Source organism: Dermacentor silvarum, chromosome 4, assembly GCF_013339745.2.
Source record: "Dermacentor silvarum isolate Dsil-2018 chromosome 4, BIME_Dsil_1.4, whole genome shotgun sequence".
NCBI lineage: Eukaryota > Metazoa > Arthropoda > Arachnida > Ixodida > Ixodidae > Dermacentor > Dermacentor silvarum.
Window position 1 is genome coordinate 85,035,278 of NC_051157.2, and position 12,297 is coordinate 85,047,574.

General features: G+C 45.9%; 1 protein-coding gene across 4 annotated transcripts in view; it reads left to right on the forward strand.

The window, feature by feature from the left end:
• Positions 1-12,297, forward strand: part of LOC119448738 (tudor domain-containing protein 7B) — a 116,317-nt gene that overhangs the window by 32,990 nt on the left and 71,030 nt on the right. For all 4 annotated transcript variants that reach the window (XM_037711961.2, XM_049665815.1, XM_049665813.1 and 1 more), the window contains 3 exons: positions 6,027-6,112; positions 8,869-8,999; positions 9,715-9,769. In XM_037711961.2, the coding sequence (XP_037567889.2) occupies positions 6,027-6,112; positions 8,869-8,999; positions 9,715-9,769 (272 nt within the window). The remainder of the gene's footprint in view (positions 1-6,026; positions 6,113-8,868; positions 9,000-9,714; positions 9,770-12,297) is intronic.

Sequence of the window (12,297 nt, forward strand, 5' to 3'; positions counted from 1 at the left end):
CCGTATATACTCGCGTAATGAACGCACTTCTTTTCCAAAAAAATTTAAGCAAACTTGGGGGTTTATGATGCGGGGTAAATTTTATGGGAACCTTTTCTAAACAGCAAAAATTGAGAACTAAGATGGTAATTATTGGAAACATGCTTTAGGTAACTTATTTTTGCAGTTAAAATAGACGTAAGCTATTTGCAAACCATAACAGCATTTTTATTGCACTTGACGCATCGAAACCACCAGACCTGTTGTCCAGGTCGCTGGCCACTTCATCCTCATTGTGGCTCTTCAACAATTCGTCCTCGCAGCTGCTTCCGGCCGTCAGCTGTTATCGCAAGCATCACTTTGAAGGCTGCTTTTCGGCAACTATTTTGACATGTAGGCCGTGTGCGTCTCTTTGCTCGACCGTCCTGCTCATCGTAATGTCGAAGTTTATTGGTATCTGATCAGTGTTTCCGTTTTGTTACCAGATAAACCCTATGTCCTACAGCAGGTCTATAACTTGACTTTGGGCTCATTGCACACAGCGAAACGGAAGACAGGCAGAAAAGCGAGCAAAGGACTACGCCGACCATGTGCTGGCCGCCCCCCCTCCTTCACTTGGACTCTCCCAAGCGCCGTGACCTGCCGCGCATCACACCCACGCTTTCTCCTTTAAGTCAGAGTAGAGTCCGTAAACTGCGTCAAGTACTGTTGCGGAGAGCCAGTTGCCGTTTTTCTTTCTCTCTCGAGCCTGCGCGGTGCCTTTGCGCTGGCGGCAAGCATGCGGTAAGAGCAGGCTGAACGTTATCGTGGTCGCTGCTTCTGTCAGGTCCCAAGCGACCGTGATAATGCACAGCCTGTTCTTACCGCATGCTTTCTACCAGTGTTCTCTCACCATGGCTTTGCCATGGACGGGCATCGAGATTAAGTGCGCTTGCTTTAAAGACATGTGCGAGAGTAAAAATCATAGTCTTTTGAAAAAAAAAATTCGCAGTTTCGCCAGAAAGGCGAAGCATCGATTGCAAATTAGTAGAGAGCTATACGAAGCAAGGACAGTAGTTTAATGGGCCGTGTAAAGTTGTAAACATTCACTTACTATCTAAATGCGTGCACAGGTAAATATGAACGCATTTCGCTCGATGACCCGGAAACTCTCTGTGAAAACGCTGGAGTGAGAAAGCGCGCCAGTGAGAAAGGGTGCCAGCAGCAGTGGGCAAAATGACCTTCGCGCTGTCTCGTCTCGCTTCAGTGCAAACTAAAGGTCGAAAGCACAGTGCATACAAAGCTACCGGCACTCGGCGCATGCACTCTGTCCCTATCGGAGATAGCTTTGAAGATGAGGCCCCCCGTGGGCGTGCACTTCGCCCGCATTGCAGATCACTTTCAAGATACGGTGTGGCCGTGCTGTGAGGAGTAGCCAACGGAGCAGAATGCACCCCCCTCCCTCTCCGTTGCCTTGCCACTGGGCCTCGCGCGTGAAAGAGCATGCGCTTCTGGCCTGCTTTCCTCCCTCACGTTGCGCTACATTGAGCTGTGATTGCCGGCTCTCCCTCGTACGCTTTCACTTGCACACACAGCATAAGGTGCGTGGCGTTGATTTGATCGCCATTGGACTTTATACAGAACCTCATGGTGACGGCAACGACAGAAATGCGCTTGGAGTGTCCATATAATTGCTATCGCAATAAAAACTGTAGCACGGCTGTTCGATTGTGGGACCGCACAGTAGCAAAGTATCCGGAGCCCTCTACTACGGCGTGCCTCATAATCAGAACTGCTTTTGGCATGTAAGACCCCAGAAAGAAGGGGTGAGTTCATTACGCGAGGAAAAAAAAATTCAGATTTTTCGCTACCAATTTGGGGTTGCGTTCATTACGCGAGTGCGTTCATTCTGCGAGTAAATACGGTTGTTTGCATAAGATTGCTATTTATAGTGATATTTGGTTAGCAGGTTAGTTATTTGTTATGTTTTGTTAGTTACATTAGCTATTAGATAATTAGATCACTTAGTTTTGTTACCTTTTTTTTTATTAAGGTGTTTAGTTAAAGTATTTAGTTAAGTTAGCGATTATTGCATTTGGTTGTTTTAGTTATCTCAGTTATTTATAGTTATACTTAGGTTAGTTATTAGTTTGTTTAGTTAGGTTAGCTTACTTATTAGTTGATTAGCCTAGTTGGGTAATTAGCTAATCTGTTTATTTAGCTTTGTTAGTTGGTTTAGTTAAGTTCAGTATTAGTGAGTTTATTTAGTTAGCTTAGTTTGTTGTTGCTTATGAAATTTGTTTAGTTAATTAGTAAGTTTAACCTTTTAATTGGTAGTTTGTGGGGATTGAGGGAGGCGCCGGCGCCATTGCGCGGGCTTCACCTGTTCTGCCGTCCCTTGCCTATGCCCGCCCGCTCCCAAACGGTTCCAGCGGTAGCGCTCCGCACGTGGTGGTTTGTGGTGAGGGCGGGGCGCTGACGTCACTACGCAGCCGCATCGGCTGCTAGTTACTGAGCGTGGCTCTCTGGTCTCAGGGACCAGCACAGGGTATGTACATGCTTTCCTCTTGTCCACGCCGACACCTTTGTGACTAGGACTTGAGCTCGCGCACGGTGCCTTTGTCCCGTGTGGGGAGTGCGTACTTTGTGCTGATCCTTTCCTGACGTTAAGCCGACGAGCGTTGCCTAGTGCTCGCGCGAGGTCGCACCACGCTGAGCGGCACTTGCCGAAAGCCCAAGCCGAAGGATATTGCCCGAGCTCTCGCGAGTTGACTGATTGGTTGTCGCCAGAGCAAGTAGCATAGCTGCCGGGACTTTTCCTCGCGGCGTGTCCCAGCTTGAGCCTGTGCTCTCGCAGCGACGTGCTATAGGCGCCCGTTTTCTGTATTTTCGCCCTTGGTGGGGGACCCCTTCGGCTCCCTGCCACGCGGGCGTTTGTGCAGTGCTGGTGCCGACTAATTCAATAAACGGTTTCCGTTAACTCGGGGCATTACTGTGTTTTTACGTGCGTCGCTCGGTAGCCCCTTGCGGCCTGAGCTCGTGCGCAGCGGTGCTTGAGGTGACGACTGACGCAACCCTGTGGCTCGCTAAGCTCGAACCCGTGGTGGTTGGTCTCCTGTGAAACACCAAGAACCCACAAGTTAGCTGGGTAGGTTAAGTTCCCTTGTAACTTGACTGATGCAGAGGCACGCAACAAATGTTGAGCATTGTTGCTATCATGAAGCGTGCTGTCGCTACACGGAGAGAGATGCAAGAACGGAAATGCGAGCGGCTAAAAACACCAATGCAGGCCTGTGACGTGTAATTACATGAAAGTGTGACGTGCAATCGCTCTGTAGCCAGGTGAACGGTGTTCCCAAGTGTACCTTTGGAATTATGAATTAGGCCGCTGTTACAAATGCAGCTGAACCTGGAAAGGAATCAAGGCATTGTAGTTGTTTTGAAATTGTTCGCTTTTAAATTTTCTTACACTGTACAAACAGGGTGGCAATTTGCAAACGTTCTGCTGTCAATATTCACACGCAGATAGGGGCAGTTGACCCTTGTGCAAAAGTGGTCGTACACACACAATGCCTGTGGTATTCCTCAAGTGTCTGATCCATCGCCCTTCTACTTGTGCCGTCGCTGCCGTGTGTCAACTGTGGACTCCGTATGAAGCGGTCCCATAGTTTTACGTAAAAGTTTTGTCATCAGAAGGAAGTTATTCAGGGACGCATGCAAGTATTAAAGGGCCCTTCACTAGGCCACATCGCAAGTTTTGGTTATACACTAGAAATTGTTACATGCCCTATAGGAGCGTTCTACCGCAAGAATTTTCTTAATTGGTCCATTATTAGCAGAGATAGAAATATTTGAAGTGTCGCGAACCCATGATTTCAGGAGGTGAGCTTTGCTGCCAACATCGCCACTCTTGCCGCTTACCCTGTCTAGCCTCCGCAAGCAAGAATCCTTCCCTGTTCTCCCATACCCAAGCCGGAGCATCGCGTCATGTACACGTCACAGTCCCCTCCTTCTTTGTTTTTTTTTATCTCGCATTATTGCTGTGCGGCGCACTTCCGGTGATGGTCTCACGAGCGAGCCCACGAGCTGTTGCATTTGTTCGTGTCTCTCTGTGCACAATCTTGCGAGCTGTGCACGAGAACACCTGCGTTGTTGTCCAGCTGCTTCTGCAAAATGGATCCCTCAATCTGCGCATGTTTGGAGAGGCTGGCCTGGCTCATGGATCCTTACTGCAATACACCACGTCGTTGTCAGTGCCACATGAACACTGAGGTAGACACCAGCGGATCAAAGAGCATGATTGCGTGTTGGAACACAGTAGAAAATTACATTGTTTCGTTGTCTGCATGCGGGATTGCACGCCATGGGGAACAAGCAGACGAAAAGGAAGTACAAAACAAAGACAAAGACACGCAGACATTTGGTTTGTAAGTTTTATTATTTCTCTAAACTTTAATTCATACATTGAAGCAACAGATCAAACAAATAACTGCTGTTACCTTGAATAATTCTTATAGTCTCATGTCTCTGAGTGACATCGCTGCACTGCGAATTACGTAGGCGCACTTGTGCGAATGACATCGATTCTTCGGCTGGGAGTGCAGCGGCCTCAAGGAGAAGGGACGCATGGCGTCTGGTTTGAAATGCTGGCTGTTTTTGTGGTGCGTAGTGGTGCAATACTTTGCAGACACGATTGTTAGCACACATTGTTTGCACTGTGCTTGTCAGCTCAAAATGGACAGACCTGGTGAAAAGCCCTTAACACTGCAACCAGAGGTATAAAGAACCTTGACCTGTGTCAAATGGTAGCCCGAGGACTGCCGAGGATGAGCCAAGTGCATTTGGATGCAAGTAAAAGGTTGTCAGAGGCATGGAAAAGGAACATTGCTGCAGTGTGCATAAATTTTCAAGAGGGTGGTAGTAAAGTCCAGATTCTTCTGCCTCACTCTCGAGGGTACGGGTGTTACTTTCCCACTTGGGTGTCCGAGACGCACCGCCAGGGACGGTCTACTCAAGTAGAGGCTACTGCCGCTGAGGATAGCGGTGACAGGTTCGCTGGATGCTTCTGGTGGATTCAAGTAGACACAGATGACGATTGAAAAACACTTTCTATTTAGAACTATTTACAAGGAATTACACATGCAAATACAAGGCAGGACCGGGGCACATAGGGCGGCCCTATATCGGCAGAGCCGATGGTGCATAGCACGTGATGTTGAGTCCAGAACGCTTTGTCGGGGCAACAGGGCCACGTTTTCTACCCTCTCGGTCAGTGTCATGAGCCGTGCGCCTGCCTCATCTCAGTGCCGTCACCGTGACTGGCATCCGTCGCTGACCATCAATTATCCCATTGTGCTTCACATGTCAAGCAAGGACCATCGGCAACTTACCGCTAGCCATTTCTCTCCCCTTTCTTTGCAGCCGTTTCCTTTGGCGAGCCAGGTTGAAAGAAAACGCCGATCCCAAGTCTTCTGAGCAGCAATTAAAGAAATAACTAGTGCTTTTAGCAGCAGGCTACAGTGCTGCTTGTTCATGCGGTCATATGGTACTGCAGAGAAGCTGCAAGTCTTCTTTCTTCCCCCCCCTTTTTTTTTCATTACTAAGACTACACTGTCTGGTCATTCGAGCAAAGTTAAAAAAAAGTATTTCCCTGACATAAACCGTTTCTCTTTTCAAAGGACTGGTACTTAACTACAAGACTTCTCGCCTTATATCCTTGCAAGTCGCCATAGTATTTATCTTCTAACAATGCTTCGCTGCGCATTGCTTCAACTCCATGTTATTCTATTTTGCTACTAATCCTTTTGCTGTTGAATGAAAAGCTTACTCCCTGCACTCGCGCTCTTTCTGAGCTATTATTGGGTCAGGGGGAGCAACTGCCTTGGATTAGTGCCCAGTGTGGCAAAGGCTGGTTGTGTGCGCAGCCGTGTGCGCTGCAGGCACATTTGTTCTACTTAATATTGCTTGAACCATGTCTTACCATAGCAGCAATCGCCTTGTACAAGTATTGCACAATACTGGTTGCATTTGTTGTCTTCATTGGAGTTCACTTTTCTTCTCCTTTGCAGGTCAGGTGCAAGAGACCAGCCAGCTGCGAGAGACCAGTGTATCGACGCCTAAACAAATCGAAGACTTTGTCGGTCGAATTAAAGAGGTTAGAATTAGTCAGTAATATTTATTGCATGTATGTACCGTAGAGTATCCTAGCTGGCATCTTGTGTCCAGGGACACTTGTTGTTGGTAGCTTCATTATGTTTTAGAAGCTGGTAGACTGCAAGGCGTTTAATATAAATCAATGTAGCATGCAACAGATAACACAAAAAGTGCTAAAGCTTTCTAATGAACAGTTTTACTATATAAAGATGCATTTATACTGCAAGGAAAATAATGGCAAAGTGGAAAATAAATAGCATTTTGACTTAAGCAGAATTCTTCCAGTGCATCTATGGCAAATAACATACAGTTTCTTGAGGTCTTACATCCAGGGACTACAGATTGTGTATGAAGGACACTGTAGGTACGGTTTCTTGACGAATCTTTATGCAATATTTTGGGTTCTTTAATATGTAGGTTACAAATATTTGTGTGTGGATGATAGCCTCTCGAATGTTCAAAACTCATAAAGTCGTTGAATATGCAAACTTGTTAAACCAGGGCAAGAAGTGGTAATCCTGTTCATTCGCCCAACTTGGACTCCATAGCACTGTGTAAGATATATACTCTTTGGGTGGGGACACTTCTCGGCTTGCTTGCAAGACGCGATCAACCAGATAAAGTAGTAAGGGCGTGCGTCAATTGGCCCAGTGACGGCAGCGGATACCTATCGGCGGAACGACGCAACTTCAGTTAGAACACAGGCCAGAGCTTGCGTGGACAAGGAACATGCGCATGCCCTCTCCCCCACGCACTCCCCTCACCACGGTGACCTACTTTCACGCGTCACTCAATCATTTCGGATTACCTGCGAAGCGCCGGTTGCTATACCAACGGGAGATTAAACCAATAAAGAACTTTTCTGTCTTGAAGTTGCATCGTACCGCTGATAGGTATCCACTGCTATCACCGGGTCGATTGGCGCGCGCCTTTGCTACTTTATCTGGTCAATCGCGTCTCGCGAGTGTCCTCACCTAAAGAGTATATATCTTACACCGTGCTCCATAGTCATCTGCATTACATGCCACAGAAAGAATGCTTCCCACTGGTGACACAGTTTACTGTGCCATATAGACTCTTTCGCTGTTTACAAACCTAGGCCCTGGACGACTGACCACTGATCTAGACCGCTAAATTTAGTGGGAAAAAAGACTAGGGCAAGTAGCAGGAGTACGTTAAAGCAGAAGCCTGCAGATATTTTCTTCTGTACGTAATTGGAATTTTACATGTCTACTTAGCTGTAAGATATACGAAAAATAGCCTGGCAAGAGAACAAGAATTCAGTATCGCCAGTCAGCCTCTAGATTCTGTTAAAGTGTATGTTTATCTAGGTCAATTACTCACAGGGGACCCTGATCAGGAGAAAGAAATTTACGGAAGAATAAAATTGGGTTGGGAGTGCATATGGCAGGCATTGCCAAATCCTGACTGGGAGCTCACCACTGTCGTTGAAAAGAAAAGTGTACAATCATTGCATTCTACCAGTGCTAACATATGGGGCAGAAACTTGAAGGTTAACAAAGAAGCTCGAGAACAAGTTAAGTACCACACAGAGTGATCGAACGAAAAATCTTAGGACTAACGTTAAGAGACAGGAAGAGAGTGGTGTGGATCGGAGAACAAACGGGAATAGCCGACATTCTAATTCACATTAAGCGGAAGAAATGGAGCTGGGCAGGCCATGTAATGCGTAGGATGGATAACCGGTGGACCGTTAGGGTTACAGAATGGATACCAAGAGAAGGAAAGCGCAGTCGAAGACGGCGAAAAACCAGGTGGGGTGATGAAGTTAGGAAATTTGCAGGCGCAAGTTGGAATACGCTAGCACAAGACAGGGGTAATTGGAGATCGCAGGGAGAGGTCTTAGGGCCCATTCACACTTGCGACTAGGCGAGGTCGCGCGACTAAGTTGGTCGCAAAGCGACCAGTCGCAAGTAGTTGCAAATGGTCGCTTTTCTCGAAATGCGACCGTTTCGGGCCAGTCGCTCACTGCTCGATTTTTCAGTCGCGTGACCGCAGTCGCAGAACAGCTGAACCAATAAGATGCGAAGGAACAGGACGTCCGTATACGCACACGGCGTATATTTTACGCGGCGATGACATTTCAAGCAGACGTGAACGGCATATCGTGATACATTTCGGTTTAGCGACTCGTCGGTCGCATTTGTAAGTGTGAACATCGTTCGTCTTGAGTAGTTTTCTGGTCGCCAGTCGCAATTGGTTGCGCGACCTCGACTAGTCGCAAGTGTGAATGGGCCCTTAGTCCTGCAGTGGACATAAATATAGGCTGATGATGATGATGATACGAAAATTGTAAGTTGTATTAGTCTTGAGGCATTATGTGTCTTTCCTTTATTTGAAAACATAAAAGGAGACCTTCTGTACATTGATACAAATGAAAATGCACTTTATATTCCAGCGTGATAGGCTGATAAAGCATGTGACAGGAAGTTTCTTGGGGCTGCAGGCTCGCTGCTGTTAACACGCATGCGAAACAGTCTGTAGCAGCTGCAAAGTGCATATACAAATAACAGTATGCCTTGGGATTATCCCCGATCATTCACTTTCATTATAGGTGGTGACAACACCGAGTTTGGCAGGCTAGCATAAATTCTGGTTTGTGGAAAGGTTTGTGGAAGGTTCCTAGCATCTCTGTGTAGGTGTCATGACAAAAAGTTGGTACAAGTCACAAATGTTGACACATCCTTTTGGAAGATTTGTTTTTGTTTATGTCCTAATTTGTGGCTTCTACCCCAGTTACTGTTGCAGAAGACCAACGGCGTTTTTAGCAGGATCGTGCCGCAGATGTACCAGGAGCAGTACCAGGAGTCTGTACCAAAGAACTGGCTAGAGCTTGTCAAGGATTCGGGAGTTGTGGGCACTGCTGAGTAAGTAGAGGCAATTTCTTTGGCATGGATCTAGCTTGTGCCTGCAGATTGTATTTAACCACGTAGGGTGTTCTCTAAGCACACTAACACCATTAATTAAGCTAGTCTGATCTCTTTTTTTGGAAACGTGTGAGCATGCCAAGAAAGGTATAAAAAGTCGTAATTGAAAGTCGAACTTTCTTTGGTGTCTTGTGTATCCAATTGCGGCATCAATGGCACTGTTATATGATGTCTGAAATTTTGCTGGAGTTTCGAAGATTTGAAACAAGTTCATTTTCTACAAAGTGAGCATACAGGATTTGCCAGCTTGAACTTTCCTTTTTTTTCTTTTTTTTTTCTTTATTTTTTTTTCATGGAAACGTGTTTATTTTTATATAATTTAAATTACCCTATTTTCCAATGTTAAGATGCATTTTTCTTCTCTGGATAATACGGTAACTAGATTCACCCAGCTGCTGCAGCCTGTGACATCACAGAGATCTTCGGAAATTTAACAGTGTAATGTCGCTCGCTATATTTCTCCTTTACATTGTTTCCTTGCACACCACATTTTGCTCTAGGTAAATTTGGCCAATTTAATAAATTTGAACTTTCATATGCCAGTCTAGATTGTACTTACTGTTTTTATGATGTAAACCCAAAAAGAGAATATTTACTCTATGCTGTTGCATCAATGTAAATACTTAAGTTTGCCTTTGCTTTCTTTCTCATCCAGTTCCAAGAACGACTTGATTCTTTTTCCTCGGACAAGCTCACGGACAACTTCCCAGGTGCACTTTTCTTTATTGCTGCTGTATAGAGTAGGCTATTTTCTGCATTGGACTTGAAAATGGGCTGCTATTGCTGTTAATAGAGAAAGCCATACAGTTGCCGACCAATGATTCGGACACTGATAATACGGACATGCTCAATTATTCGTATACCTTCGTGGCACTGCCACTGGCCCCGTGGACATAATCAGACACCGTACAGCACACCATTCGATCATTTGGCTCCACCTACTTGACTGTGTGCTAATTAGGTGACCAAATCTAGCAGAGAAAGCAATATTTTTGTTTTGATACGTTGCTGCTGCCTCCTCGAAACCAAAACTCGCGAAGCCTAGTCGATCGAGTTGTTACCAACTGAGCCTAAGCCATCTGGCCTATACCACAGGACAAGCCAAGCCAAGCTGCTAAGTTGACTGCATTTGTGGCTTGTACGAGTTCCAAGCATCCAGAATTTCTCCTATAAGCGTTAAATAACAACGCTGTCTCGGGTGACTTCTTTGATTGCTAGTATGAATTCTTGTCACTTAAAAACACTGAGCAGCTCTAATTGGTGCCAACTGCACCCTCTCTCTATGCCTCAGTGAGGACTGCAATGTCCGAAGTGCTGGACAATGACTATTGCTAAGAAATGCATGATTATTCAGCTGTCGAAGCTTAGTTGAGCTCTCTTTATGTTGCCAGGGGATGGAGATTCTGTGCAGGCATTGACTGTACTTTTGTCAGTACACGGTGACACCATGACCGTGGTCGAAATAAGGACTAACCAGATTGCAGACAAGTGTACATGCACAAAGCAACATTGACAAGCTTTTTTTTTGCTTGTCACAAACAAACACATATTTTCTAGTGAATTCAATATTTTGGGCTCCTGATTATTTAGACTATTTGGCTGTCATTGCCGAGTCTGAATTAAAGGTCGGTGACTGCACTATGCGAGCTTTTGCATGTGGCACTGGCCTGCATGAATTGCATGTGATGCATGCATGCATTCGATTTACTGCGCTGTCATTAAGACCATAATTGCTGTCAAGTTGTCCATGGAGGTTTGCCAAAAATCATCACTTGACTTTGCTGTTGTTTTCAGCTTGGAGAAGCCGGTGGCTTTCTCATCTCCTCTTCGGCCCTTAAGTGTGCGTCTGCTTAAAGGGGCCCCGAACCACTTTTTATAGAAGTGGAGAAAGGCATTTGAAGTGAAAATAGGCCATTTCAGAAATACTTTGTCACAAAAAGTACTCAAATGTGTTCAGCAGGAATGGAGTCATCGGCAATCAAACACTGGCCTCCGCTGTGCTCCCGTTCCTTCTTCAATGCCTTGCACTGCGAAGGCTATGGTGGAGTAGGACGTGCCCACAATGCTCCGCCTTGTAAATGTCACCTTGGCGCGCAGTTCAAATTAAAATTTGGATGTTAACGTAGATGCCGCGGCTTACAATTTTGGTGCCTACGACACGCTAAGCGTAAGCCAAACGCGATTTTCCTCGGTGAGCCACAGTGCGCTTAGCCAGTCGACTCGTGACGGCACCCCGCGGCGATCGCGGTATCTATGCTGCGTAGCCGACAGCGACTGCTATTGGTAGCTGCGCGTATGGGAACCAATAGCAGCCGCGTATGGGAATCCGCTTTATTACAAAATGAAGCGTTCAGAAGAGAGTGAGGAGCAGGCTTCTGTTTGGAAAGAGAGCATTTGAGAGAAAAGTGACTTCACGCTCCGCTTGCGAGCTCCATGCACCGCATACGACACCAAACTTGGCTGAGATGTTCCCAGCAGCGTATGCTACCTGCGGACTATGGTATTTCACCATGCGTGAGGGGTGGTTCGAGGCAGCATAGATAGTGTGCCCACAGCACCAGCACTCATGATGCGCGGAACTGTCAAAAAGGCACAGCTTTTTATTTGGTGACAACTTTTGTGTGATGGCTTGTTGCAGTATCTGCCGAAGAATTTGTCAATTTATACTGCAGTCCAGAATTACTTTGCTATAGTGCAACAACGACGACAAAAAAAGGACATGGTCTTCTGTAGAGGCATCCTATGGGGTGGACAGTGGGAAATAAGGAGTGCCATTATCTAACCTGCGCCATTCTAACTGTGTAAGGTGAACCATGAGGAAAACTGGATGGCCATGTGTGAAATGACATTCTTGATTAAGACTTAAGTTGGGTTGTTGGATTTGATTCAGGGTACAGCATAGACCTCTTATAACGTTGGTCGTTGAAGGTGCATGTGCACCTCCAATGCATGTGTATGTGCATATTGCATAAATGCATGTGCATATTATTATTCAGTATTCGAAGCTAAGTATTGGTATTTGATTAGTATTCAAAAATTTTGATATTTGGACACATCCCTAGTTATAAGTGGTCTGAGCTGAATAACAACCAGTTGTGATTCACTTTCACTTGTCATCGCTCATGTCGCTCAGGCCTTTCTTTGTCCTTTGACTTAGTGCCGAGTTTTGTTTGTTACTTCTAGATGACGGCCATGTCTTCTCGGAATGTGCCTATTTGGAAGGTCCCTTGCAATGTAG